Source organism: Cricetulus griseus, chromosome X (assembly GCF_003668045.3).
Source record: "Cricetulus griseus strain 17A/GY chromosome X, alternate assembly CriGri-PICRH-1.0, whole genome shotgun sequence".
Classification (NCBI taxonomy): Eukaryota; Metazoa; Chordata; class Mammalia; order Rodentia; family Cricetidae; genus Cricetulus; species Cricetulus griseus.
Window position 1 is genome coordinate 76,725,776 of NC_048604.1, and position 25,010 is coordinate 76,750,785.

General features: G+C 43.4%; 1 protein-coding gene across 1 annotated transcript; it reads right to left on the reverse strand.

Annotated features, from left to right (window-relative positions):
* Positions 1 to 7,769: 7,769 nt before the first annotated feature.
* LOC113830721 (40S ribosomal protein S6-like) lies at positions 7,770 to 17,453 on the reverse strand. The gene is given in 4 exon segments (XM_035449739.1): positions 7,770 to 7,997; positions 8,185 to 8,427; positions 16,675 to 17,103; positions 17,106 to 17,453. Coding segments are annotated over 4 exon segments (1,248 nt in total).
* Positions 17,454 to 25,010: the final 7,557 nt, after the last annotated feature.

The following is a 25,010-nucleotide window of genomic DNA, read 5'->3' on the forward strand; positions in this document are numbered from 1 at the left end:
AGAGACAGAGAAGTGAATGGGGTGGGGTAGAAGGGTGGTGGGCGTAGGGGAAGGAGGGAACGGGAGGAGAAGAGGGAGGGGAAACTGTGGTTGGTATGTAAAATAAATGAAAACATTTAATAAAAAAGAAAGCAACTAGAAAATTTGTCCTTTTTTGGTATCCTAGGCTTTTTATATTGGGGTAACTTCTAGTAAATTTAGAAAGGGAAAATTGTGAAAGGGCAAGTAGAGATGGCAGCCTGGTCTTTTATCACAGATGTCCTTTGGGAAGGTTAATTTTAGAAAAGAGTAAAATTAGGATTTCCTTTCCATCTGCCTCCATGTACTGCTTGGGAGGTCCTTACATTATTACACACACACATAGATACAAACACACACACACACACACACACACACACACACACACACACACACACACACACATTCAGAGAGACAGACACACACACCACATACACAGACACAGACACACACACCACACAGAGAGACACGCACACACACACATAGACACACAGACACACACACACACACACACACACACACACACACACACACACTTGTATTGAGATTTTATGCTCTATTATCTTGAACCTAGACGCCAAAATCTCACTGAGAGAAGACCCAAAACATGATTCTGGCGGTCACAAGCACAGGAAGAAAGAGAAAGAGAACAAAATTGTTTTATGCAAAATTGAGAGGGAAAAAGCAATATTTATTATTTAGTATTTAGCTTACAATTTGTGTGATATTAAACACAAATATATAACTAAATTATTAAATACTTAAGTTGATATTTCACTGTGCTATCAGCATCTATCATGGGTGTCTTGGGGTGTCTGTTACTGTGATAAAACACCATGATCATAAGCAACTTAGCGAGGGAAGGGTTTATCTCCCTTACTTCCACATCATAGTCCACTGTTGAAGGAAGTCAGTGCAGGAGCCCAAAGCAGGATACTGGAAGCAGAGACTGATGCAGAGGAAATGTCGGTTGAGAAAATGCACCCACTAATCTGACCTGTTAGCAAGTCTGGGTGCATTTTCTAGACTGATGATGGGTCAGAACTGTGGTCAGAACCACTCGTGGGCTTGTGGTCCTAGTTGGTATAAGAAAACATGCCGAGTAAGACACAGGGTACACGTTATTAAGTAGCATTCCTCCATGGTCTTTGCTTCAGTTCCAGCTACCAAGTCCCTGTCATGCTTGAGTCCTGCCCTGATTCCCCTCATGGTGTACACTAAGCTGTAACCCACAATCAACCCTTTCCTCCATGAGCTGCTTTTGGGTGTGGTGCTCTATCACAGAACTAGAAATGCTAAGACAGGGGAGAAGATGGGGAAGGAGAAGCAACAAAATTGATGATGTAAGTTATCTCAGGTACTCAGATAGATTGAGTGAATTGCTCTTAAAGTCCCATCTCCTCCCCATTTATTTTCCTGAAGAATCATAATACAGTGTCCTTGAAGGAATAATGGGGTTAGGTGTGATGATACATGCTTATAATTCCAACTGTTAGGAGGCAGGGATAGGAAGTTTATGAGTCCTGGCTGTCCTGTGCTACATAGCAAGACTGTCTCAGACAAACAAAGAATGGTTAAACTGTGCTGCATCCATACCTTGAACTACTGCTCAAAAGCCAAACACATACCCCTGCCCACAACTACTATTATGTACAGCTTAAGTGAGTCTCAGAGGACTTGTACTGAGTGAAAAGACTGATCTTGGGTTACAAAATCAACTGTGTAACAGTTTTGTAATGCCACAATTACAATAATAAAGAAGAGTTTCCTAAATTCCAGGAGTGGAGAAGGGGTGTCACTGTGCTTGCAATGGATAGCACAAGGGACTCTTTGTGATGGACTTTTAAAAAAGAAGAGAGCAATTTTAGCTTCTTTACATACTCTCATTTTTCTCCTTTATAGGCAACTAATTTATACTTAGGCCTAAATCAGTGAAACAAAGTGTAAATAGAAGACATAAATATTTGAGGAGTTCCACATTTTATTTAAGTAATTTGCTGAAATTGAACTCTATATTTTTAAAGAAGATATTCACTCTTATTCTTTTAGGGAGGTTTTCTTCAGTATCTACATGTGGAAAAATGCATCAAACACTACAATTTTAAGCATGCACATTTTTTGGTTTCTTTTTAAAGATGACACTACCTTCAGAAATGAAAAAATTGTAAAAAAAAGTAAAGGTTGGATGAGCAGACATATTATTTTTAAATTCTCTATATAGTGTAGACCATGTTCCTTGCTTTATTGACAGAATTGGAGGCAACCCCCCCTTAAAGTCCAAAGTTTTGAAGGAGTGGACTATTTAAATACTATTTTCCTGGATGAGGTGCTGTTAGGACTCTATTTATTTATTTAGAAAGGTTCTCATGTATCCAGGCTGACATGAAAGTTGCTATGTAGCCAAAAATGACCTTGAACCTTTGATCCCACTGTTTCTACTTTCCCATTGTATTTCTGGGATTCTAGACATGCACCTAGTTTATATAGTGCGGGGGTTCAAACCTAGAGCTTCATGCATGTTAGGCAAGCTATGTCCACAGCATCTACTCATACTTTTTATTAGGGTGATCTGTTAGGCCCTTTTGAGGGTCTTTAAATGATTAATATAGGGTGGGGTATAAAAAAATACTGGGAGGTAGGTATCTTTATTACTGACAACCCCATATCTCTCATTCTGTAGGTTCTACAATTCATATCCCGAAGCAGTGTTCCTGCTTTCTGCCAGAACATGTATAGAAACACCCAGACCTGAGGTCTGGAAAATGGCTCTGTGGGAAAGAGCATTTGCTCTACATATATAAGGACCTGCGTTTGGATCCCCAGCACCCACAAGTAGCATGCCTGTAACCTAGCATTGTGGAGTGGAGACAGGTGAACCCCAAAGGCATAGATGAATTGGCTATGGCCTATTCATGCATGGGCATAGACACATGCACCTACATATTCACATGCATGTAACCTCCCCACCCAAGAAATGTCCAACCCTTTACATCCTTGGCCTGTGGGATAAAGCATCAGGAAGAACTTTGTCTCCAGTGCTCCATGCTGGTTCAGTTTCAATCGTCCAATGTCTGCCGGACATTGGATTTACTTGTGTGGCCCTAACACCTGCAGGTCCAAATATTACCTGCTTCTTTTTCTCCCTTCTTCCTTCCCATCCCTTCTTCCTTGCCATCCTCCCTCCTTCTCCATCCTCCTCCTTCCTATCCTCCTCCTTCCTCACCTTCTTCCTGCCCATCCTTCCTCCTTCCCATCCTCCTCCTTCCTCGCCTTCTTTCCCAGCCTCCCTCGTTCCCCATCCTCCTCCTTCCCCATCCTCCTCTTCTTCCCATCCCTCCTCCTTCCCCATCCTCCTCCTCTTCCCATCCCTCCTCCTTCCGCATCCCTCTTCTTCTTCCCATCCCTCCTCCTTCCCTATCCCTCCTCCTCTTCTTCCCATCCCTCCTCCTCTTCTTCCCATCCCTCCTCCTTCCCCATCCCTCCTCCTTCCCCATCCCTCCTCCTTCCCCATCCCTCCTCTTCTTCCCATCCCTCCTCCTTCCCCATCCTCCTCTTCTTTCCATCCCTCCTCCTCTTCTTCCCATCCCTCCTCCTTCCCCATCCTCCTCTTCTTTCCATCCCTCCTCCTCTTCTTCCCATCCCTCCTCTTCCCATCCCTCCTCCTTCCCCATCCCTCCTCCTCCTCTTCCCATCCCTCCTCCTTCCCCATCCTCCTCCTCTTCCCATCCCTCCTCCTTCCGCATCCCTCCTCTTCTTCCCATCCCTCCTCCTTCCCCATCCCTCCTCCTTCCCCATCCCTCCTCCTTCCCCATCCCTCCTCTTCTTCCCATCCCTCCTCCTCTTCTTCCCATCCCTCCTCCTTCCCCATCCCTCCTCCTTCCCCATCCCTCCTCCTCCTCTTCCCATCCCTCCTCCTTCCCCATCCTCCTCCTCTTCCCATCCCTCCTCCTTCCCCATCCCTCCTCCTTCCCCATCCCTCCTCCTTCCCCATCCCTCCTCTTCTTCCCATCCCTCCTCCTCTTCTTCCCATCCCTCCTCCTTCCCCATCCCTCCTCCTTCCCCATCCCTCCTCCTTCCCCATCCCTCCTCCTCCCCTCCCTCCTCTTCCCATCCCTCCTCCTTCCCCATCCCATCTTCTTCCCATCCCTCCTCCTTCCCCATCCCTCCTCCTTCCCCATCCCTCCTCCTCTTCTTCCCATCCCTCCTCCTTCCCCATCCCTCCTCCTCTTCTTCCCATCCCTCCTCCTTCCCCATCCCTCCTCCTCCTCCCCATCCCTCCTCCTTCCCCATCCCTCCTCTTCCCATCCTCCTCCTCCTCTTCCCATCCCTCCTCCTCCTCTTCCCATCCCTCCTCCTCCTCTTCCCATCCCTTCTCCTCCTCTTCCCATCCCTCCCCTTCCCCATCCCTCCTCTTCCCATCCCTCCTCCTTCCCCATCCCTCCTCTTCCCATCCCTCCTCCTTCCCCATCCCTCCTCTTCCCATCCCTCCTCCTCTTCTTCCCATCCCTCCTCCTTCCCCATCCCTCCTCCTCTTCTTCCCATCCCTCCTCCTTCCCCATCCCTCCTCTTCCCATCCCTCCTCCTTCCCCATCCCTCCTCCTTCCCCATCCCTCCTCCTTCCCCATCCCTCCTCCTTCCGCATCCCTCCTCCTTCCCCATCCCTCCTCTTCTTCCCATCCCTCTTCTTCTTCCCATCCCTCCTCCTTCCCCATCCCTCCTCCTTCCCCATCCCTCCTCCTCTTCTTCCCATCCCTCCTCCTTCCCCATCCTCCTCCTCTTCCCATCCCTCCTCCTTCCGCATCCCTCTTCTTCTTCCCATCCCTCCTCCTTCTTCCCATCCCTCCTCCTTCCCTATCCCTCCTCTTCTTCCCATCCCTCCTCCTCTTCTTCCCATCCCTCCTCCTCGTCTTCCCATCCCTCCTCCTTCCCTATCCCTCCTCCTCTTCTTCCCATCCTCCTCCTTCCCCATCCCTCCTCCTTCCCCATCCCTCCTCCTTCCCCATCCCTCCTCCTTCCCCATCCCTCCTCCTTCCCCATCCCTCCTCCTTCCCCATCCCTCCTCCTTCCCCATCCCTCCTCCTTCCCCATCCCTCCTCCTTCCCCATCCCTCCTCTTCTTCCCATCCCTCCTCCTCTTCTTCCCATCCCTCCTCCTTCCCCATCCCTCCTCCTTCCCCATCCCTCCTCCTTCCCCATCCCTCCTCTTCTTCCCATCCCTCCTCCTCTTCTTCCCATCCCTCCTCCTTCCCCATCCCTCCTCCTTCCCCATCCCTCCTCCTTCCCCATCCCTCCTCCTTCCCCATCCCTCCTCTTCCCATCCCTCCTCCTTCCCCATCCCTCCTCCTTCCCCATCCCTCCTCCTTCCCCATCCCTCCTCCTTCCCCATCCCTCCTCCTTCCCCATCCCTCCTCCTTCCGCATCCCTCCTCCTTCCCCATCCCTCCTCTTCTTCCCATCCCTCTTCTTCTTCCCATCCCTCCTCCTTCCCCATCCCTCCTCCTTCCCCATCCCTCCTCCTCTTCTTCCCATCCCTCCTCCTTCCCCATCCTCCTCCTCTTCCCATCCCTCCTCCTTCCGCATCCCTCTTCTTCTTCCCATCCCTCCTCCTTCCCTATCCCTCCTCCTCTTCTTCCCATCCCTCCTCCTCTTCTTCCCATCCCTCCTCCTTCCCCATCCCTCCTCCTTCCCCATCCCTCCTCCTTCCCCATCCCTCCTCTTCTTGCCATCCCTCCTCCTTCCCCATCCTCCTCTTCTTTCCATCCCTCCTCCTCTTCTTCCCATCCCTCCTCCTTCCCCATCCTCCTCTTCTTTCCATCCCTCCTCCTCTTCTTCCCATCCCTCCTCTTCCCATCCCTCCTCCTTCCCCATCCCTCCTCCTCCTCTTCCCATCCCTCCTCCTTCCCCATCCTCCTCCTCTTCCCATCCCTCCTCCTTCCGCATCCCTCCTCTTCTTCCCATCCCTCCTCCTTCCCCATCCCTCCTCCTTCCCCATCCCTCCTCCTTCCCCATCCCTCCTCTTCTTCCCATCCCTCCTCCTCTTCTTCCCATCCCTCCTCCTTCCCCATCCCTCCTCCTTCCCCATCCCTCCTCCTTCCCCATCCCTCCTCTTCTTCCCATCCCTCCTCCTCTTCTTCCCATCCCTCCTCCTTCCCCATCCCTCCTCCTTCCCCATCCCTCCTCCTTCCCCATCCCTCCTCTTCTTCCCATCCCTCCTCCTCTTCTTCCCATCCCTCCTCCTTCCCCATCCCTCCTCCTTCCCCATCCCTCCTCCTTCCCTATCCCTCCTCCTCTTCCCATCCCTCCTCCTCTTCTTCCCATCCCTCCTCCTTCCCCATCCTCCTCTTCCCATCCCTCCTCCTTCCCCATCCTCCTCCTCTTCCCATCCCTCCTCCTTCCCCATCCTCCTCTTCTTCCCATCCCTCCTCCTTCCCCATCCCTCCTCTTCTTCCCATCCCTCCTCCTCCTCTTCCCATCCCTCCTCCTTCCCCATCCTCCTCTTCCCATCCCTCCTCCTTCCCCATCCTCCTCTTCTTCCCATCCCTCCTCCTTCCCCATCCCTCCTCCTCTTCTTCCCATCCCTCCTCCTCCTCTTCCCATCCCTCCTCCTTCCCCATCCTCCTCTTCCCATCCCTCCTCTTCCCATCCCTCCTCCTTCCCCATCCTCCTCTTCCCATCCCTCCTCTTCCCATCCCTCCTCCTTCCCCATCCTCCTCCTCTTCCCATGCCTCCTCCTTCCCCATCCTCCTCTTCTTCCCATCCCTCCTCCTTCCCCATCCCTCCTCTTCTTCCCATCCCTCCTCCTTCCCCATCCTCCTCTTCCCATCCCTCCTCCTTCCCCATCCTCCTCTTCTTCCCATCCCTCCTCCTTCCCCATCCTCCTCTTCCCATCCCTCCTCCTTCCCCATCCTCCTCTTCCCATCCCTCCTCTTCCCATCCCTCCTCCTTCCCCATCCTCCTCTTCCCATCCCTCCTCTTCCCATCCCTCCTCCTTCCCCATCCTCCTCCTCTTCCCATCCCTCCTCCTTCCCCCTTCCCCATCCTCCTCTTCCCATCCCTCCTCTTCCCATCCCTCCTCCTTCCCCATCCTCCTCCTCTTCCCATCCCTCCTCCTTCCCCATCCTCCTCCTCTTCCCATCCCTCCTCCTTCCCCATCCTCCTCTTCCCATCCCTCCTCTTCCCATCCCTCCTCCTTCCCCATCCTCCTCCTCTTCCCATCCCTCCTCCTTCCCCATCCTCCTCTTCTTCCCATCCCTCCTCCTTCCCCATCCCTCCTCTTCTTCCCATCCCTCCTCCTCCTCTTCCCATCCCTCCTCCTTCCCCATCCTCCTCTTCCCATCCTCCTCTTCTTCCCATCCCTCCTCCTTCCCCATCCCTCCTCCTCTTCCCATCCCTCCTCCTTCCCCATCCTCCTCTTCCCATCCCTCCTCTTCCCATCCCTCCTCCTTCCCCATCCTCCTCTTCCCATCCCTCCTCCTTCCCCATCCTCCTCCTCTTCCCATCCCTCCTCCTTCCCCATCCTCCTCCTCTTCCCATCCCTCCTCCTTCCCCAACCCTTCTTCCCTCCCATCCCTCTTCCTTTCTCCTTCCTCCCATGCTTCATCATTAGAAATTATCATTGGTACATTGTTTTCATATCACATTTTTTTTATTTTCGTTAACATTGAAGTACTGTGTAGTAAAAATTCACTCTACACAGTCTGTTCAGCTGCCAGACCTTCGGACAGGTTGCTAGGTCTCTGATGGCATTCTGAAGTTATTGGCTTTCCAGGTCACTCATTGAGGCACTGGAACTCCCTATGCTGCTTTGGTCTGGTTCAGTCTCTGTACTAGTCATTTCTTCCATTAGGCGGTGGTAGTGCCCAAATAGTGCTTTCTCATTGGCCCTTTTGGTCTTTTTTGTAGGGAGTTTAATGTTCTCAGAAGCCTTTCTTTTTGTGTTCCGCGGTGGGGTTTTCTTGTCCTTCTTGTAAGTCTTTTGAACCTGGAAGGACAACAAGAGTAAAGTGATAAGGGCATATCGGTCTTCAAAACTATGGAGTACATAAGGGGACTGAAGGAGAAGGGCTATGGGCTGAGGAAAGAGTTAATGTCAGCTCAAGAAAGGGTTAGGAGTGCTAGAGGAGGGGAAATCACCAGGGAAGGAGTATGCTTCCCTTGGGCTTTCTTACCTTTCCACTGTTTCTGGAAGTAGAGGCACCATCCACCTTGCTACAAATTCCGGCTTTAGGCTCTCGACGAATCTTGGCTTTCTTTGACTTGGCACTTGAGGTTGTTGGCTTGATGTCTGTGGACGGATCCTGTGATTTCTTGGTTGCCTTTGCCATTCTGAAGCCTGAGTTGTTCTGGCTCAGAGCGCAGAGGCACTTTCTTATGAAGCCACCCAGAACAATGGAAGGCCACACCCCTGAGTCCTGATAGGCCAGCAAGATTTGACGTCACAAAGCCCAACTGTGAACACTTTGTAGCCCTGGATTAGAGATCGCGGTGTGGCTCAGAAACAGAAAGTACCATCGTTGACAACTCTGGTTGGGGGAGATGCTACGAAGGCAACAATGTCTGGATCCAGACAGGAGGCCAGACTCATGTTATCCTTTTTTCATATTCCCATGTTGTGATAGAACATGTGGCAGAGGGTTTGCTCCAGGAAACTCTTCCTGAAATCTCCCCCCAGTCAATGGTTCATGTCCCTTCTTTAGCTAGAATTTGGTGTATTTTACTTTAAGTTCTTCCAAAATTAATATTGAAGTATCAGTGCATATGCCAATCACCCCATAAATAAATTCAAAAAGAATCTATGAATGAACATCTCCCTGGTGAATTTTGGCATTAAAAACTGACAATTTTGGTTACATGGATGTGTTGGCTAGTTTTATGTTAACTTGACACAAGTTGTAGTTATCTGAGAGGAGAGAGTCTCAATTAAGAAAATGTCTCCATAAGATAGGGGTGGCCAGGCGTTGGTGGAGCACGCCTTTAATCCCAGCACTCGGGAGGCAGAGGCAGGTGGATCTCTGTGAGTTCGAGGCCAGCCTGGTTTCCAGAGCAAGAGCCAGGATAGGCTCCAAAGCTACACAGAGAAATCCTGTCTCGAAAAAACAAACAAATAAACAAACAAACAAACAAAAAACAAGATAGGGGTGAAGGCAAGACTGTAAGGTATTTTCTTAATTGGTGACTGATGGGAGGGTACAGTCTGTGGTAGGTGGTGCCATCCCTGGGCAGATGGTACTGGGTTTTATGAGAAAGCAGGCTGAGCAAGTAAGGGGAGCAAGCCAGTAAGCAGAGCTCCTCCATGGCCTCTGTCTGCATCAGCTCCTGCCTCCAGGTTCTTGCCCTGTTTGAGTTCATGTCTTGACTTCCTTTCATGAAGAATGAACTGTGATGTGGAAGAGTTAGCAAAATATACCTTTTCCTCCCCAAATTGCATTGGTCACAGTGTTTCACCACAGCAATAGTAATCCTGACTAAGACACATGATTCTCTATTTATAGACAGGGATTGGAGCAATGTATGTTTGCCTTATTCATTCTTAGATTCTGGCCACACTATTATTGAAACTGACATGATTCTCTCTCTCTCTCTCTCTCTCTCTCTCTCTCTCTCTCTCTCTCTCTCTCTCCTCCCTCCCTCTTCTTTGTATTCAATCTTCTAGCACTGAGTTTCTTCCAATAAGTACGTCTTCTCGTATATTTAAATTATAACCTTAGAAAGAAGAAAAAGAATTAGAGCTGTCATGTTGTGATGAGATCACATATTATGAATAACTCTGAATCATATACAACTTAAGGAATGCTTTTTAAAAAGATTTGTTTGTTTATTTATTTATACATATGTAAGCTTATGTGCACTTGTGTGTAGATGCCTGAAGGATCTCCTGGAACTGGAATTACAGAAGGCTCTGAGTCATTTATGTGGGTGCTGGGAACCAAATTCTGGGTCCTCTTTAAGAGCAATAACCACTCTTAACTGCTGAGCCATCTCTCTTGTCCCTGAGGAATGCTTCTTAATAAAATTGGCAATTTGCATGCTATTATTCAGCCATAGTTTTGAAAGTTGCTGACAGGTGATTAACATTTACAGTTTGGCTCAAAAGAACAAGGGCCACTATGGTTGAAAGCACTGTGGCTTCAGCATTGATATGAGTTGCCACCTCTCCTGTTTATTCTATAAGGTGCTCACTGCTTTATTATTAGTATTTTGGAAATAAGTTAAAGCATATTAGCACACTTAAAGGATGTATTGCGATAAAATAAAAGTCTTCATGGTCATCTGGGAGAACATATGTGAAAACAGGTAAATAGCAGAAATAGGCCAAAGCAAGCTGATTTGCTGGTGAATTGTAGATTTCACATAAGCCTTTGAACAGATAAATCAAATATACGTGTTTTTGAGTTTGATTCCAGCTGTTTTAAATGGCGGTACTAATATATTTGGCGCAGTTTATTTTGGCTCCTCTTCATTTAGTAAACACCTAGTATGTATTGGGCATCATTCTAGGTGCTTACAGAAGACATGTCAAGGAATAAAAGAGAAACTTTCTTTCCCTTCATAGAATTTTGAGTTGTGCTGCAACATCAGCAGGTCAAGATTTAATAAACATTTAAACTTGTGATATTTTTCTTTTTATTGTTATTAGAAAATAAATTTATACTTTAAAAAAAGTTTTACATGTGTCCAGGGCCAGAGTGTAACCCTTCACATGGGATGGGCTCTCAAAGTCCCTTCTTGCACCAGGGAAAAATACTAATCCACCACCAGAGGCTCCATGGAGTGCAGAGGCCTCCTTATTGACATTCATGTTCAGGGGTCTGGATCAGTCTTGTACTGGCCTCCCGGACAGCATCTGGGGTCGATGTGCTCTGCCTTGTTCAGGTCAACTGTTCCTGTGGGTTTCTCCAACCTGGTACAGACCCCTTTGCTCTTCATTCCTCTCTCTCTTCAACTAAATTCCAGATTTCAGCTCAGTGTATTATCTGTGGATGTCTGTCTCTGCTTCCTTCAGCTACTGGGTGAGGGCTCTAGGATGGCATAAAGAGAAGTCATCAATCTCATTTTAGGGGACGGGCTTTTGGGTTATCCTTTCCACCATTGCCTGGATTATCAGATCGTGTCATCCTTGTATGTCTCTGGAGATCTCCCTGGTTCCAGATCTCTTCTCGGACCTATAGTGGCTCCCTCTGACATGGTATCTCTCATCCTGCTCTCTCTCCTCTATTCTTCCCCCAACTCAATATTTCTGCCCCTCTATTTCCTCTCCTCTACTCCTCTTCTCTTGCTCTTATTGTAGCAGCTCCCTCCCCCCTACCCTCATGCTCCCAATTAGTTCAGGAGTTCATGCCACTTCCATTCCTGGGGACCATTTATCCCTTAGAGTCCTTCATGTTTCCTAGTTTCTTTGGTGAAGAGGATTATAGGCTGGTAATCCTTTGCTCTATGTCTAAAATTCATATATGAGTGAGTACATACCATGTTTGTCTTTTTGTGACTGGGTTACCTCACTCAGGATGGTTTCTTCTAGTTCCATCCATTTGCCTGCGAATTTCAAGATTCCATTGCTTTTTTTCTGCTGAGTAGTACTCCATTGTATACATGTTTCTTTCTTTAAAGACTTAAAGTTCTTGTCATACAGGTGTTTACCTTGTTTGGTTATAACTATCCCCAAAATATTTTATGTTATTTGTGGCTATTGTGAAGGGTGATGCTTCTCTGGTTTATTTCTCAGCCCATTTTTCATCTGTTTATAGGAGGGCTACTGATTTTTTGAGTTAATCTTGTATCTTGTTACATTACTGAAGGTGTTTATCAGTTGTAGGAGTTCTCTGGTAGAATTTTTTGGGTCACTTATGTAAACTATCATAACATCTGCAAGTAGTGAAATTTTGACTTCTTCCTTTCCAATTTGTATCCACTTGATTTCCTTTTGTTGTTTTATATAACTTCGAGTACCATGTTGAATAGATATGGAGAGAGTAGACACCCTTGTCTTGTTCCTGATTTCGTGGGATTGCTTTGAGTTTCTTTCCATTTAGTTTGATATTGGATGGTGGGTTATTGTATATTGCCTTTATTATGTTTAGGTATAGTCCTTGTATCCCAAGACATTTATCATGAAGGGGTGTTGGATTTTGTCAAAGGCCTTGTCAGCATCTAATAAGATGACCATGTGTTTTTTTCTTTCAGTTTGTTTATATGGTGGATTACATGGACGGATTTTCCTATGTTGAACCATCCCTGCATCGCTGAGATGAATCCTATTTGATCATGGTGGATGATTATTCTGGTGTGTTTCTTAGATTCAGTTTGCCAGTATTGAGTATTTTTGCATCTATGTTCATGAGGGAGATTGGTAAGTAGTTCCCTATCTTAGCTGTGTCTTTGTATGGTTTGGATATCAGGGTAACTGTAGCTTTGTAAAAAGTGTTTGTCAATGTACCTTCTGTTTCTATTGTGTGGAATTATTTGAGGAGTATTAGTATTAGTTCTTCTTTGAACATCTTGTAGATTCTGCACCAAAACCATCTGGATCTGGGCCTAGGCTTTTTGGGGGGTTATAGGTGCATTTAAGATGTTTATCTGTTCTTGATTTAATTTTGGTATGTGGTACTTATCTAGAAAATTGTCCATCTCTTTAAAGTTTTCCAATTTTGTGGAGTACAGGATTTTGAAGTATGACCTGATGATTCTCTGGAGTTCCTCAGTGCCTGTTTTTATGTCCCCTTTTTTGTTTCTGATTTTGTTAATTTGGATATTCTTTCCCTGTCTTTCAGTTAGTTTGGATAAAGGTTTGTCTATTTTGTTGATTTATTCAAAGAACCACTCTTTGTCTCATTGATTCTTTGTATTGTTTTCTCTGTTTCTATTTTATTGATTTAGCCCTCAATTTGACTATTTCTTGCCATCTATTCTGGGGTGAGTTTGCTTCTTTTCGTTCTAGCACTTTCAGTTGTTCTGTTAATTCACTAGTATGGGATTTTTCCAGCTGCTTTATATGTAGGCATTTAGTGCTATGAACTTTCCTCTTTAGCACTGCTTTCATTGTGTTCCACAAGTTTGGGTATGTTTTGAGGTCATTTTCATTAAATTTTAGGAAATCTTAATTTCTTTCTTATTTCTTCCTTGACCCAATGGTGGTTCAGTTGATCATTGTTCAATTTCCAAGTGTTTGTGGGTCTTCTGAAATTAATCTTGCTGTTTAATTCTAACTTTAAGCTGTGGTGATCCAATAGGATACAAAGGGTTATTCCTATTTTTTTATATCTGTTGAGGTTTGCTTTGTTACCAAGTATGTGGTCTATTTTTGAGAAGGTTCCATGTGGTGCTGAGAAGAAAGTATATTCTTTTGTGTTTGGAAAGAATGTTCTATAGATGACTGTTAAGTCCATTTGACTCTTAACATCTGTTAGTTCCCTTATGTCTCTGTTAAACTTCTGTCTGGCAGATCTGTCTAGTAGTGAGAGTGAGGTGTTGAAGTCTCTCACTATTAGTGTGTGGCTTAATTTGTAATTTAAACTTTAGTAATGTTTCTTTTATAAATGCAGGAGTCCTTCTGTTTGGGGCATAGATATTCAGAATTGAGATTTCCTCTTGATGGATTTTTCATGTACTGAATATGAAATGCCCTTCTTTATCTTTTTTGATTGATTTTAGTTTGAAGTCTATTTTGTTAGATGCACCAGCTTGTTTCTTAGGTACTTTTGATTGGAGAATCTTTTCCCAACCCTTTATTCTGAGGTAATGTCTGTCTGTGAGGTTGAGGTGTGTTTTTTTTTAACATTTTTTTAAATTTAGAAACAATCTTATTTTAAATATCAACCCCCCATTCCCTCCCCCTCCCATCCTCACATTCCCCCTAGCCATCCCGACAACTCACCCTTCACCCACTCCCCAAAGATAGTGAGGCCTTCTATGGGGGAATCATCAAAGTCTTTCACATCATTTGGGGGAGGGCCTAGGCCCTCCTCCGTGTATCTGGGCTGAAATAGTATCCCTCCATAGGGAATGGGCTCCCAAAGTCCATTTGTGCACTAGGTATGAATACTGGTTCCACTATTAGAGGTCCTGTAGACTGCCCAGGTCTCCTAACTGGTACCCACATTCAGAGGGTTTGGTTTGGTCCAATGCAATTTCCTCAGCTTTACAACTGGGGTCCCTGTGCTCTCACTAGGTCAGGTCAACTGTTTTTTCGGGTTTCTTGAGCATGGTCTTGACTCCTTTGCTCATCCCTCCTCCCTCTCTACAACTGGATTCCAGGAATATGGCTCAGAACTTAGCTGTGGGTGTTTGCTTCTATTTCCATCAGCTACTGGATGAAGGCTCTAGGATGGCAATTAAGGTAGTCATCAATCTCATTATTGGGGAAGGGCATCAAAGGCGGCCTCTCCACTACTGCCTAGATTCCTAGTTGGGGTCATCTTTGTGGATCTCTGAACATTTCCCTAGTGCCAGATTTCTCTTTCAACCTATACTGGCTCCCTCTATTAAGGTATCTCTTTTCTTTCTCTCCTCTATTCTTCCATGTCTCAGTCTTCCTGATCCCTTGTGTTCTCCTTGCCCTTCTCTTCTCCCTTCTCTTTTTCTTACCTCCCTTCCCCCTCCCCCATGCTCCCAATTTGCTCAGGAGATTTGTCTCTTCCCCCTTCTTGGAGGATCATGTATTTCTCTCTTAGGGTCCTCCTTGTTTCCTAGTTTTTCTGATGGTGTGGGTTGTAGGCTGGTAGTCCTTTGCTCTATGTCTAATATTCATATATGAGTGAGTACATACCATGCTTGTCCTTTTGTGACTGGGTTACCTTGCTCAGGATGGTTTCTTCCAGTTCTATCTATTTGCCTTCGAATTTCAAGATTTCATTCCCCCCCTTGCTGAGTAACACTCCATTGTGTAAATGTACCATATTTTCTCCATCCATTCTTCAGTTTAGGGATATCTAGGTAGCTTCCAGGTTCTGGCTATTACAAACAACGCTGCTATGAACATAGTTGAACGTATGTCCTTGTTGTATGAATGTGCATCATTTGGGTATATGCCCAAGAGTGAAATTGCAGGATCTTGAGGTAGATTGATTCCCATTTTCCTGAGAACCGCCATACTGATTTCTAAAGTGGCTGCACAAATTTGCACTCCCACCAGCAATGGATGAGTGTTCCCCTTTCTCTGTATCCTCTCCAGTATAGACTATCATTGGTGTTTTTGATTGTAGCTATTCTGGCTGGTGTAAGATGGTATCTCAGAGTTGTTTTGATTTGCATTTCCTTGATGGCTAAGGATGCTAAGCATTTTCTTAAGTTTCTCTCAGCCATTTTAGATTCCTCTATTGAGAACTGTCTATTTAGTTCTGTACCCCACTTTTTAATTGGATTGTTTGGTGTTTTGGTGACTATCTTCTTGAGTTCTTTGTATATTTTGGATGTGGGGATGATGAAAATCATTTGCCATTCTGTAGGCTGCCATTTTGTCTTATTGACAGTGTCCTTTGCCTTACAGAAGCTTCTCAGTTTCAGGAGGTCCCATCTATTAATTGTTGATCTCAGTGTACGTGCTAATGGAGTTATGTTCATAAAGCGATCTCCTGTACCAATTTGTTCAAGGGTATCTCCCACTTTCTCTTTTCAGAGATTCAGTGTGGCTGGATTTATGTTGAGGTCTTTGATCCATTTGGACTTAAGTTTTGTGCATGGCGATAGATAAGGCTATATCTGCAATCTTCTACATGTTAGCATCCAGTTATGCCAGTACCATTTGTTGAAGATGCTTTCTTTTTCCATTGTATGATTTTGGCTTCTTTGTCAAAACTCAGATGTTCATAGGTGTGTGTGGATTAATATCAGGGTTTTCAACTCTATTCCCTTGGTCTACCTGTCTATTTTTGTGCCAATACCAAGCTGTTTTCAGGACTGTAGTTCTGTAATAGAGCTTGAAGTCAGGGATGGTGATGCCTCCAGAAGTTCCTTTATTGTACAGGGTTGTTTTGGGTATCCTGGGTTTTTTGTTTTTCCATATAAAGTTGAGTATTGTTCTTTCAAGGTCTGTGAAGAATTGTGCTGGTATTTTGATGGGGATTGCATTGAATCTGTAGATTGCTTTTGGCAAGATTGCCATTTTTACTTTGTTGATCCTACCTATCCAAGAGAATGGGAGATCTTTCCATTTTCTGGTATCTTCTTTTCTTTCTTTAAAGACTCAAAGTTCTGTCATTTGTTTGGGTAGCGTTACCCCAAGGTATTTTATGTTGTTTCTGGCTGTTGTAAAGGGTGATGTGTCTCTGATTTCTTTCTCAGCCCATTTATCATTTGTATTTAGGAGGGCTACTGATTTTTTTTTTTGAGTTAATCTTGTATTCTGCCACTTTGCTGATGGTGTTTATCAGCTGTAGGAGTTCCCTGGTAGAATTTTTCTGGTCACTTATGTAAACTATCATAGCATCTGCAAATAGTAAAATTTTGACTTCTTCCTTTCCAATTTGTATCCTCTTGATCTCTTTTTGTTGTCTTATTGCTCTAGCTAGCACTTCAAGTACAATACTGAGACATGGAGAGAGTGGCTAGCCTTGTCTTGTTCCTGATTTTAGAGGAATCACATTGAGTTTCTTTCCATTTAGTTTGAAGTTGGCTGTTGGCTTTCTGTATATTGTGTTTTTCAATGTGTCATTATTATTTGTTACCCTTAAAGACTTATTTTGTTTTCTGGACTCAGACTTAGAAGTAGAAGCTCTCAGCGAGGAAAGCCTACATCTCTTGTCGATCTGTTCCTGGCGCTTTTCTTTGGCTTCCTTCACTCTCTTAGCCAAAAGTTTACCATCCCTGCATCTCTGGGATGAAGCCTCCTCCTTGTTTTTCTTTGTTCCTTGTTTCTTCAGAGCAATACGCCATTTGTGTTGCAGGACATGAGGAGTAACAAGATGCTGAATCTTGGGCGCTTTGGTCCTGGGCTTCTTATCTTCTTTGTTTAAAGGCTTTCTCACAACATATTGGCGGACATCATCTTCTTTAGAGAGATTAAAAAGCTTTTGGGTTCTGCTAGCTCTTTTAGGTCCCAACCGACGAGGAACAGTAGTATCTGTCAGTCCAGGAATATCCTTCTCTCCTTTTTTTTTTTTTTTACAATAACTAAGTTGAGAACACTCAGATTGGCATCCACGATGCATCCTCGAACAGACTTGCGCTTCCTTTCTCCAGTTCTCCTTGGTCTATAGCAAGAATGCCCCTTACTCAACAGCAGGCACACTCTGCCATGGGTCAAAACACCTTGCTTCATGGGAAAACCTTGTTTGTCATTCCCACTACTGATTTGCACCACATAACCCTTCCACTCTTCACTCAGAGAAGCAATAGATACTTCTGTGGCCATGTGCTTCTCATAGAATGTACGAAGTTTGCGTTCATTGTCCACTTTGATGAGTTTCTGGCAGCCAGTGACTGGGAAGGATTTATTCAGCTTCATCTTCATACAGCCGACCGCCTAGGAAGTGCCACAAAAAAAGAGTCTGTATATTGTTTTTATTATGTTTAGTTATGTTCCTGTTATCCCCCAATCTCTCCAAGACCTTTATAATGAAGGGGTGTTGGATTTTGTCAAAGGCTTTTTCAGCATCTAGTGAGATGATCATGTGATTTTTCTTTTTCAGTTTGTTTATATGGAGGATTACATTGATGGATTTTCCTATGTTGAACCATCCCTGCATCTCTGGGATGAAGCCTACTTGATCATGGTGGATGATTTCTCTGATGTGTGCTTGGATTCGACTTGCCAGTATTTTATTGAGTACTTTTGCATCCATGTTCATTGGTCTGGAGTTCTCTATCTTAATTGTGTCTTTGTGTGGTTTGGGTACCAAGGTAATTGAAGCCTCATAAAAAGAGTTTGGCAATGATCCTTCTGCTTCTATTATGTGGAACAATTTGAGGAGTATTGGTATTAGCTCTTCTTTGAATTTCTGGTAAAATTCTGCACTGAAACCATCTGGCCCTGTGCTTTTTTTGGTTGGGCGATTTTGATGACTGCTTCTATTTCATTAGGAGTTATAAGTCTGTTTAAATTGCTTATCTGTTCTTGACTTACTTTTGGTAAGTGATAACTGTCTAGAAAATTGTCCCTTTCCTTTAAATTGTCGAATATTGTGGAGTACAGGTTGTCCATTGTTATGTCTCCCTTTTCATTTCTGATTTTGTTAATTTACATTTTCTCCCTCTACCTTTTGGTTAGTTTAGATAAAGTTTTGTCTATCTTGTTGATTTTTTCGAAGAACCAACTCTTCATTACATTGATTCTTTGTGTTGTTTTCTTTGTTTCTACTTTATTGATTTTCGCCCTCAATTTGACTATTTCCTGGTGTCTACTCCTCCTGGTGAGTTTGATTATTTTTTGGTTCTAGAGCTTTCAGTTGTGCTGTTAATTATCTAGTGTGACTATTCTCCAGTTTCTTCGTGTGGGTACTTAGTCCTGTGAACTTTCCTCTTAGCACTGCTTTCAAAGTGTCCCATAAGTTTGGGTATGTTGTGTCTTCATTCTCACTGAATTCTAGGTAGTCTTTAATTTCTTTCTTTATTTCTTCCTTGACCCAGGAATGGAGTAATTGCACATTGTTCAATTTCCATGAGTTTGTAGGATTTCTGCAATTTGTGCTATTGAATTCTAATTTTAAAGCATGATGATCTGATAAGATACAGGGGGTTATTCCAATTTTTTGTATCTGTTGAGGTTTGCTATGTTTCGGAGTATGTGGTTGATTTTAGAGAAGGGTTCCATTTGGGGCTGAGAAGAAAGTATATTCTTTTATGTTTGGATGGAATGTTCTATAAATGTCTGTTAAACCCAATTGGGCCATAACTTCTATTAGTGTTTTTGTTTCTTTGTTAAGAGTCTGTTTGGTGGTCCTGCCCAGTAGTGAGAGTGGGGTGTTGATGTATCTCACTATAAGTGTGTGGGGTTTATTGTGATTTGAGTTTTAATAATGTTTCCTTTACAAATGAGGGTGCCTTTGTATTTGGGGCATAGATTTCAGAATCGAGACTTCATCTTGATGTACTTTTCCTGTGATGAATATGAAATGACCTTCTTTATCTCTTTTGATTGATTTTAGTTTGAAGTCTATCTTTTTAGATATTAGGCTTGTTTCTTGGGTCTATTTGATTGGAAAATCTTTTCCCAACCCTGTACTCTGAGGTAACGTCTGTCTTTGAAGTTGAGGTATGTTTCTTGTATGCATCAGAAGAATGGATTCTGTCTTCATATCCATTCTGTTAGCCTGTGTGTCTTTATAGGCAAGTTAAGACCATTGAAATTGAGGGATATTAATGACCATTGATTGTTAATTATTGTTTGTTTTGGATTTGGTGGTGGTGGTGGTATTGTGAGTGTATCCCCCCCCACACACTTTTTTCTTTTGGTGTTTGGTAAGGTGGGATTACCTATTGCCAATGCTTTTGTGAGTGTAGTTAACTTCCTTGGGTTGGAGTTTTCCTTCCAGTAATTTCTGTAGGGCTGGATTTGTGGATATGTGTTGTTTAAATCTGGTTTTGTCATGGAATATCTTGTTTTCTCCATCTATAGTGATTGAAAGCTTTGCCTGGGTATAATAGTCTGGGCTGGTATCCACAGTCCCTTACCATTTATAGAACATCTATCCAGGACCTTCTGGCTTTCAGAGTTTCCATTGAGAAGTCAGATGTAATTCTGATCGCCTGCCTTTATATGTTACTTGGCCTTTTTCCTTCGCTGCTCTTAATATTCTTCTTTATTCTGTAAGTTTGGTGTTTTGATTATTATATGGCAAGGAATCTTTTTTATGGTCCAATCTATTTGGTGTTCTGTAAGCTTCTTGTACTTTCATGGGCATGTCCTTCTTTAGGTTGGGGAAGTTTTCTTCTATGAATATGTCTTCTTCTTCTTCTTCTTCTTCTTCTTCTTCTTCTTCTTCTTCTTCTTCTTCTTCTTCTTCTTCTTCCTTCTCCTCCTCCTCCTCCTCCTCCTCCTCCTCCTCCTCCTCCTTCCCCCCTCCTCCTCCTCTTCTTCTTCTTGGTTTTTTGAGAGAGGGTTTCTCTGTGGCTTCACCTGTGTGTTGAAGCCTGTACCCTTGAGTTGTATTTCTTCGCTTCCTTCTATACCTATTGTTCTTAGGTTCAGCTTTTTCACTGTGTCCCATGTTTTCTGGATATTTTGTGTTAGGGATTTGTTGGACTTAAGGTTTTCTTTTGTCAATGACTCTATTTTTGTTCTAGTGAGTCTTCAACACCTGAGATTCTTTCTCTCTTCCATCTCTTGTATTCTATTGGTTATACTTACATCTATAGTTCCTGATTGTTTACCCAGCATTTGTATTTACAGCATTCCCTTCTTCTGTGTTTTCTTTATTGTTTCTATTTCAGCTTTCAAGTCTTGAACTGTTTGAATTATTTCCTTCACCTGTTTGGTTGTTTTTTTTTCCTTGGCTTTCTTTAAGAGATTTGTTTATTTCTTGAATATTTTGGTTTGTCTTTTCCTCCATTTCCTGTATTTTTTTGTTTGTTTTTTCTTCCATTCCTTTAAGGGATTTTCTCATTTCCTCTTTGAGGGTCTCTATCATCTTCATAAAGTTGTTTTAAGGTCATTCTCTTCTGCTTCATCTGTGTTGGAATGTTCGGGTGTTGCTGGTATAGAGTCCCTAGACTCTGGTGCATCCTATTGGTCTTTCTGTTGTTGAATGTGTTCTTATACTGTCATCATCCCATCCCTTCTTCAGTAGGTGCAGGTGGGGTCTCTCTCTCTCCTCTTGTCTCCTGGTGGGTATAGGTGGGCCAAGTCTTCAATGTCTGCAACTCTGAGTGTTCCAGCTTCTCCTGGTGTTCTCCTCATGCAGAGGGCATTGGGGACCAAGACTCAAGCTCAAGCTGAGGGCTTTTCATGGTGTCCCAGATTTCCTGCATGCTTGGTGTTAAGGATTTGTTGGATTTAAAATTTTCTTTGATGAGTTTTTTTCCTCTATCATATATTCAATGCCTGAAATTCTCTCTTCCATCTCTTGTATTCTTGCTTATGCTTGCATTTGTAGTTCCTGATGGTTTACCCAGATTTTCCATTTCCAGAATTCCCTGTTTGTATTTTATTTATTACCTCTATTCCAGATTTCAAGTCTTGAATTGTTTTCTTCACTTGCTTGATTGCTTTTTCTTGGTTTTCTTTGAGGGACTTGTCAATTTCTTCTAAGTTTTCTTTGTCTTTCCCTCCATTTCTTTAAGGGAATTTTTATTTCTTCTTTAAGGGCCTCAATCATCCTCATAAAGTTATTTTTGGTCCTTTTCTTCTGCTTCATCTCCTTTGGGATGTTCAGGTCTTGCTGTTGTAGCACCACTAGTTTCTAGTGTCACTGTATTGCTCTTTATAATGTTAAGTATGTTCTTACCTTGCTGTCTATGTGCCTCTTTCTCTAATCGGTATAGGTGGAGCTTGTTCTTCAGGGGGTCTCTCTTTCTCCAATTGGTATAGGTGGGGGCTGTTTCTCCTTCAGGTGCAAGCAGAGCAGAGCCTCTGGTGAACACTCCTCCTGGTGGAAGTGGGCCCAAGGCTCAGGTGGTTGCTCCTTGAGGTACAGGTGGGACTACAGCTCTTTTGGATGCTCTGGAGGCAGGGTTAGGGCTCTGGTGTGTGCTTCTCTAGGTGTAGGTGGGGCTCATGTTCCAGTGGTCACTATAGCAGTAGGGTATCTACAACTGAGAAATGACAGTGGATGCTGGCTGGGACACAGGTGCTCTTTCCCAGAGGAACTTCTTGTGATATAGCTTCTGGAAGCCACTGCTGGAAACTACTGCTGTCGTCTTACCCTGGGGTCACCCTCCGTTCCTGCCTCTGATGATGCTGCTGCTTCCAGGCTGGTGGTTTGGGCCTCACACTGATGCTGCTCCAGGTCTGATGATTGGGCCTCCCTCTCCCTCTTCCTTTCTTTTAATTAAAAATAATACATTTTAATTTGTTTTGTATGTGCATGTGTATGCCAATGTGTATTGCCATGCATGTGTATAAATGTTAGAGGGTCAACTTGCAAGAATTCTCTCCTTACAACACGTAAGGAGAATTTAACACTCCTGAGAATCAAACTCAGGTCTTCAGGCTTGGCAACAGGCACCTTTACCTGATGTGCTATATCATTGACATCTTAATTAATTAATTAATTTAGTTTTTAATCTTTTTTGAGACAGGATCTCTATATCCCAGGCTATTGTGTAGTAGACAATAATCTTGAACTTCTATCCTGGATGCATAAGCTTTCATGCTGGGTTTGTGTAGTAGTAGGGTTGGAATTCAAGTCATGGTGCATGCTAGGCAAGCATTCTATCAGCTGAGCTACATCCAAGAAAGATTCTCTTTTTCAACAGTTCATGAGATTCGTCTGTTTTTTTTTTTTTTATTTTTGTGTTCACCTATTTTCCTTCCTATCTACTATTCCATTATGTGAGTATACTACAATGTTCGCGTCCATTCTGCTGCTCATAGGCATTAAATTGCCTCTGATTTTTGGCTTTTATGAATAGTGAGTGATGCTGTAAACATTCTGAAACTGATCCTTTCAATGGATATTTGTGGACATTTCCACGATGTTTAAAGTAAAGCATGGAATCATGGCTTTAGGGAATGCTGATATTCAACTTTAGTAGATACTGACACCTTTCCACGTTGTTTGAACTAATTCACCATTCTTCCTGCAATGCTCCATATTCCTGTCAGCACTTGGTACTGTTTGTAATTTTGATTCTAGCTATTTTATGACTGCAAAGTGGCAAGGTATTATTATTTGCATTTCTTTAATATAGAAACGGGGCCCTTTCCTTTTTTTGTACCCATTTGGATTTTCCCTTTTGTGTAGTGACTTATGTCTTTTACCCATTTATCCATTGAACTATCTTCTTCTTTTGAATACGCTTTTCTCTTACATACATTGTGATATTTTGCTTTGAAAGAACCTAGGTGTACTTACATAATCTTATTTAAATTTTGTTTGCATAATTTTACCAATAACATTAGACTGTTTAATTTATGCTGAAAGAACCAAGAGCCTTATTTTTATGCTCACTGAGTGCTGGTTTCAAACTGATGTTGTAAGTAACTTGGCAAGGAAAACAAGTATTTTGAAAAATTTCACCACTTTAGCTGTGCTGATGGCGTGTGTGCTGTTTTAACATGATAAAGCTTAGCAGCTAGAACAAGTTCAGCCTCCATTCCATTCTGCTCTAGCAGACATTGTGTGAGCATTTTAGGTACATCATTTTCATCTGTCCTGCAGATTGCTAGAGAAAGATTCATTTGATCCCAATATGCAATTTTTGTTGTTTCATCTTCAGCCCAATCATTCTCATTACCCCCATCACTGAGCTTTTGTTTATAATGTCCTGTTTTTAATCTGTAATCCATTTCTAGCTGTACAGGTGATAATTTCAAGCAATCTGGAAAAACAATGTAAACAGTAATAGCTCAACAAGAGGTTGCCAAATACTAGACATGGTTTTGGCTTTAGATTTTAACTTGTTTAAGCCATATGAAGAAGGCAATGCTATCAGCTTCATTTTATACATGGTGAAGCTGAAACTTAGGAGAATTAATTTGACAAAGACATGAAGATGGTAAGTGGGGATACAGAACTTGAGTCCTGATGCCTAGCCCTTGGTACCTTTACCTGACATTATCAGGTAGACATAGCAGATTTCCCACTACTAGAATGCTCATTGACATCGAACTTTGTGTGTGTGTGTGTGTGTGTGTGTGTGTGTGTGTGTGTGTGTGGTGTGTGTGTGTGTGATCATTACTGGATCTTATCATGAAGTCCAAATTGCCCTTGATGCCCAGGGTGGCCCTAAACTTGCTATCTTCTTGCTTTGGCCTTCCAATTGCCGAGATTGTAAACATGTACCAATACCTGTGGTCACACTGTACATATTTCCCTTTTATTGATACCATTATTTGGTATAAGGAAACTCTAACTACATGGTTAATTTGTGAATACTGGCAATGTTGGTCAGGATGTTTCACGCATCCCGGTTACTCCACAAGCTCAGGTGAGCCATTTGCACTCTTCTGCCTCTTCCTTCTGTGGATCAGAGTCTGGCCTTTGGGTAGACTGTAGCAAAAGCCAGGGCCATCTTTTGTCTCTAGTTTCACATTTGGACTTGGGACCTTTTGGATTTTTCTTTTTTTTTTTGGGTTTTCAAGACAGGGTTTCTCTATGTAGCTTTGGAGCCTATCCTGGCTCTTGCTCTGGAGACCAGGCTGGCCTCTAACTCACAGAGATCCGCCTGCCTCTGCCTTCCGAGTGCTGGGATTAAAGACGTGTGCCACCAACCCCTGGCAGGGCATTTTGGATCTTAAACTCCATCAGTGCTTTCTATCCTGGGGATGAATGAGAGGTCTATATCTGTATTTTGAACATCAATGCAGATGATGACAAAGCTGTACTGCAATTTCACATTTGCTGCTATCCCTAATGTAAATATCAATGGGATAGCAAGCAATGTTTTGGCCCATACAAATGATGTTGGGGGTTATTAAATACGATTTTCATTTAGAAAGAAGATCCCCTGGGTGGCTCTTATCTTTGTTTTGGGAAACAAATTGGCCCTTCTCTAGCATTCTGAATATTAAAATAGAATTGGATATGGAATTCTACTTTGGACCTCATCCAAAAGATTCTAATTATTCAAGGAATAGTAAGAACTAGATATAAAATAGTCTTGCCTACAAGGTAGACCAGACCCAAAAAATATTGTTAATAAAGATTTGGCTGCTCATTTGTGTCTTTATATACCTGTGAGTTCCTGTATTTAAAAATAAACATTTTTTCTTGTATGATAACAGGACAATTATTTGAAAATATCTGTCTTCAGAGAGGGAAAGAAAAAAGAAAAGGGGAATGCTTTGGCATTTTTGTTTCTTAGCTGTGGCCCTGATGGTCCCATTTAGAACTCTGCAAATATGAGCTTTTCTAAATTATGTTTAGTGGAAATTGTTAAGTGGAGACCTTGAGAGTCAGACTCA